Source organism: Esox lucius, chromosome 20, assembly GCF_011004845.1.
Source record: "Esox lucius isolate fEsoLuc1 chromosome 20, fEsoLuc1.pri, whole genome shotgun sequence".
NCBI classification, from domain to species: Eukaryota; Metazoa; Chordata; class Actinopteri; order Esociformes; family Esocidae; genus Esox; species Esox lucius.
In genome coordinates this window covers 5,412,760-5,417,861 of record NC_047588.1, presented here as the reverse complement: position 1 = coordinate 5,417,861, position 5,102 = coordinate 5,412,760, and the positions used below count along the sequence as shown (strand labels likewise).

Below are 5,102 nucleotides of genomic sequence, written 5' to 3'. Positions count from 1 at the left end.
TTTGACAGTGCCTTTTTAGCATGAGATTAACTACTGGCCAGATACTCCATTGACTGAGTATGAAGACCGGTTAATCCACAAGGACTGGCGTGTTAAACCCCACAGAGTGCCTGAAATGCTATATTACAGCTCCAGTTTCACTGCAAGCCTCTTTTCCAAAACAACCTTCAGCTTCGCTGCGTTCACAGAGGCTTGCCCAAATTTGACACGGTACAAAGATGGTCGTAACACCAATTAGTGGGAAAAAATTCTGTATTTGTCTGGCTGAATAAACACATCATTAGACAACTTACCCTTTTAAAAAGCGAGGACAAACCTTAACACTAACCCCTTTCTAAAAGCTTTTCCATTGTCACAAAGCCCCTCTAAAATGTTATGAAATATTCCCTAAAATGGTGATTGCAGCAGCGATGGCCTAAGTGATTTAAGGGGTAATAAGAAAAATAAAAAGGGATAACAATGACAAAGGTAAGATGGGGACTGTATCTAGGCTTAGGCAAGCCATGAGACTGCGGAACATTTTACCTGTCTGATTACCTAAACTGACTCTGCTCAACACACAAACACATTCCTACTCAACCATTCTACCAAACACACATGCACACACTTATACATATCAATGTATTATGAATTAGTACGAGACCATTCTGTTATTATTATGTATTTTATCTCCCCTATCAAGGGCAAGCAGAAACCAATAGCTAATTATTTTGTTGTGTGGTTTGCCTTGTGTACCTTAGCTCTTAGTCCATGGCATAACAAAACCAACCAACAAAACAAAGACAATATACACATCAAAAAAGGATAATTTTAAAAACAGCATTACATATTGCATATTCAAACACATTTTGGGGTTACTGGCGTTTTGATCAGTGCATCGGGTTAAGAACTACCACATTTTTATTCTTCAACTCAGACATTGAACAAAGCAAACAGTCTAATAATGTCAAGACAGCAAAAAGAAAACAAGCTCTCTATTACAAATCTGACAGCAAAACAGGGTTTTAAAAAACTTTGCCGATGTTGTTATGTGGCATGCTGAGCTAGAAAAGCTCTTATTCTCTGCAGCAGCTCCTTCTTCACACTGTCAGGCACCAGAACTGGGAGGAAACAATTATTCTGGTATGAGTAATCATGAACTTGGTGAAAAGGAATGGACAAGACAACAGAAATACACGACAATGAATTGGATCGAAAAACAATATACATGAATAGTGTTTTCTTTTGGATTAGTATTATTATTATTTTGAGCCCAATATACCTCTTCCTTTCGGTGTGATTTCAACCACAAGGTCCTCAACAGTCACATGTTCCAAGCCCTTTTCTTTAATGACATCTGAAAAACCGATGATGAGTTACTGAGCAATGCAATAGTATATTACGGTGGCATAGTTTGTTACATTATTACCGTCATTCACTTCCCCGACAATGCTCACCTTTGCAATGAGCTTTCAGCTGATCCCGCCATCCACATTCAGTAAGTTTAGCTCTGAGCAACTCCTTCAACCTGTAGATCAAGCAAAACAAACATCGCTTGTGGTCAGTAACCTTCGTGTTGATTTATTCTCTATGACAAACAAGTAATATGTCATATGTTCTTACCGCTCTCGTTCGCCCATCTCTGTTAACTTCTGATTTATTGTCGCCCTCATCTTAGAATCTTTACTCATACTCCTTTAGCTATAAACGAAATAGACGTGAAATGTTAAAATGTACCCAATGCTGAAGCAAAGATAAATTTAATAGCTGTACTGTACAATTCTACAAACAACATGGAATGTTGGCCTACATTTAAGTATTGCGCTGTAAATAAACACCCTTTATAACAAGCTACACGCAGGTGAAGCATACATCACTGACGTGTAACTAATTAGCCAGCTTAGCTTATTGTTGAGAAAACGCTCGGGTTAGCCTGGGAAACTATCATGCGAGCTAGCTTACCACCTGATACTTGGTGAAATTAGGTTAGTGTAGATATATAGCTGGCTAAAAAGGACGTAGACATTCATCACTCACCCAAAACGGTCCTGAAAAATGTGCATGCTGTTGCATACACTTCTAATACAATTGTATCTAGCCAACGCTAACTAACTCGCCGATACGAATTGTTTTGTCCAACATGTTGTAAGGCCCCCAGGAAAACGTATCAAGGAAAAAAAGGTTCCTATCTTTTAATGACGTGCTAATATCTTCAAGTCACTAGGTGGCAGCGTTGATCCACTCAGGTTATGAGACGATTGTTGCACGGTGGTACAGTAGATGAGATATGGGGCATGCCTGCGTTCCTTCCTAGAAATTAGCTTTTGGAGGGGGATACATGTGACTGTGAAGTGCTGTTTGACAAATATCAAGATTTTTTATAATGACTATATTATTAAACAAAATAATAGTCAAATTAATTGTTTGTAAATGATTTTGAATATTAATCTGCCAACAATTTTGCTTAACACTACTGTACAGGTGCTGGTCATATAATTAGAATATCATCAAAAAGTTGATTTATGAATTTGGGGTTTTCATTGGTTGTCAGATATAATCATCAAAATTAAAAGAAATAAACACTTGAATTATATCAGTTTGTGTGGAATGAATGTATACATTATACAAGTTTCACTTTTTGAATGGAATTACTGAAATAAATTAACTTTTTGATGATATTCTAATTATATGACCAGCACCTGTATATGCTGTATCAGGACAATGTTCAGAATTTAATGGCAAGCAATTTGCTAACAACATTATATAGTAAACAAATGGCCTAAGTCTCACTTGTCGTCCTTATTTTATTTGCGGACTATTTTCTTCACAGGCCGTTCATTTCAGATATTTTGCCCAACTATTGGCAAACTACCTGATCTGACTCATTAAATGATCAATGATTGGGCAAAACATCTGAATTGGGTTGCCTGGTAATACAGCCCATTTGTCTAGAACTCATTACTAAATGGGTCAAAGAAAATCCATTTTCATGTTTGACCCTTCTTTTAACCAACCCAAAAATATAATTAAAAAAATGGAACATATTAAGCCTGTTGCATCATAATAACCCATGAGACTTGTTTGCAAAACGGTGTGACCATATTCCAAAATCCCAAGATGCTTGGCACAGACTCATTTCTTTTGAGTAAATGCCTGCCAATCATTAGTCACCTGAGGTTTGTGAGATTACTGAAACATGTTTTCTTCTCAGAAGTATTTTGATGAATTTCAGCACTTAACCCTTCACATGTCAGTATGTTGCAGGGAAAAAGGATTGGATTAAAGGTGGATTTAGCTGTTAACTTAAGACAAAGACAAAGAAAAGAAAAGACCAAACACTACTGATATGTTCTCACATCTTTTATAAATCTACACATGGCTTCTTTTGCAGGCAGCACAATTTTGTTTCTTCATTAGTAGGTACTTTCACACAATCAGAAAAAATACTTACAGATAAGATTTTTGTAAAGACCAATTGGTGGTGAAAATGAAAAATACTGGAACCAGGTTATTGTAAGGTTTTTATTTTTCATTTTTCCCCCTCGAAGATTTCAGTTTGTTTTTCAATTGAATTGTTCACATTATAGGGCACATTAAAAGTGGAAAAAGTTCTGACATGATTTATCTTTGTCTCATTCTTTTACATCAAAGAAACCTGGCATTTTCCCATGGGTGTGTAGACTTTTTATATCCACTGTATACTATAAACGCGTGAGAATGTCAATTGAAGACAGGTCACCTAATGTGGAACACTTTGCAACAGATCCTCCTGCAGCTACTGTGATCTAGAAACGTGTAGCTCGATGTGTTTTAGAGTGGAATGAGCAGTCATGTTTATACCTGTCGCCTTTCGGCAACAGGTATAAACAGAATCAATTATTGGGAAAAGAAAATGTTATTTACATTTGAATTATTGTCACAACAATTGGTGTTGACAAAATAAGATCTAAGCTAATTTTTAATTCACAGGGGTATAAATATGAGGGGACACTCATATTCCCATATTATTCCATCACTATTGGAAAGAGCTGAGTATACAGTAATGAGGAGGTTGTTGAGCTGAATTGTAGACATTAATTGGGTCTTGGGATCAGAAAGTCAACAAAACCACTTTGAGATGCCACCTAAACACATGTTGTTTGGGATGGTTGCCATAAGAAGCCACAATTCATAGTATCTGGAAATATTCTGTATAGAAGAATGGTCACAAATCCCTTGCCATTTGCTATCCAACCTCATTATATATTATAGGAGAAGACTCAGAGCAGTTATCTTGGCAAAGGGAGGTTGCACAAATTACTAAATGAAGGGATGCTAATAATTGAGGCAAACACATACTTGAGAATTTTTTTTATTTAATGATAAGAATCTTTTTCCCAGTTGTTTTACTTTAAAGGTTTGATTTTTGTTCATATTTTTAATGAAAGATCACAATTAAATGTATGGATACTGTGTGGAAATATTACCAAACTACAGCCAGCACTTGACTAGGAAAGTACTTTTTTGTCCTATTATGTATAATAACATGACAGCGTAATATACCTGCTCTGCTGAACTGCAGTACCATGAAACACTTTGCTGACTAATGAAATCCCTAAAGAACGTTAATTGCCTCGATACAATTGACGTACCCAAACTCCAGTAGACCTCAAACTAGTTTAAATTGACAATCAGAAGAAAGATTCCCAGTCCAGGTTCTGTTACAAAGTTGTAAGGAAGTACTTTTAAAGGCTATGCACCTTAAAACTGTTTCAAGTTAGTGACAGCAAAATAGTAATTTTTCTCTGGCTGCCCTAAATTTACTTAATGGTGGAAGAGGACAAGCATGTCTTTTTGAGTCTGTCTTGGAAAATACTTGCTGTCTGAATAGGGGTAATGACTACTCGGAAAGACAGAATCCTTTTAAACTGGAGCAGCTTCAGCCTGCATTGCTTTCTGACAGGTTGATTGATGGGTTACCTGGTCTGGATGAACTAATGACCGCCCATGCCAGCAGCTCAACAGGACGGACACATAGCACTATTCCATCCTGCATTTAAACCTGACATTTCGGAAACCAGTCCTCTACCCTCGTTAGCAAAACCAGGAGTTGACCAATGTTGTGTAAATTGCAAGTTGACCGT

General features: G+C 36.8%; 1 protein-coding gene across 1 annotated transcript; it reads right to left on the bottom strand.

Moving 5' to 3' along the window:
* Nucleotides 1–236: 236 nt before the first annotated feature.
* eny2 (ENY2 transcription and export complex 2 subunit) lies at nucleotides 237–2,121 on the bottom strand. Its single transcript, NM_001303994.1, is given in 5 exon segments — nucleotides 237–1,100; nucleotides 1,262–1,336; nucleotides 1,437–1,507; nucleotides 1,603–1,680; nucleotides 2,017–2,121. Coding segments are annotated over 4 exon segments (288 nt in total). The 5' UTR covers nucleotides 1,671–1,680; nucleotides 2,017–2,121; the 3' UTR covers nucleotides 237–1,026.
* Between the last annotated feature and the right edge of the window lie 2,981 nt (nucleotides 2,122–5,102).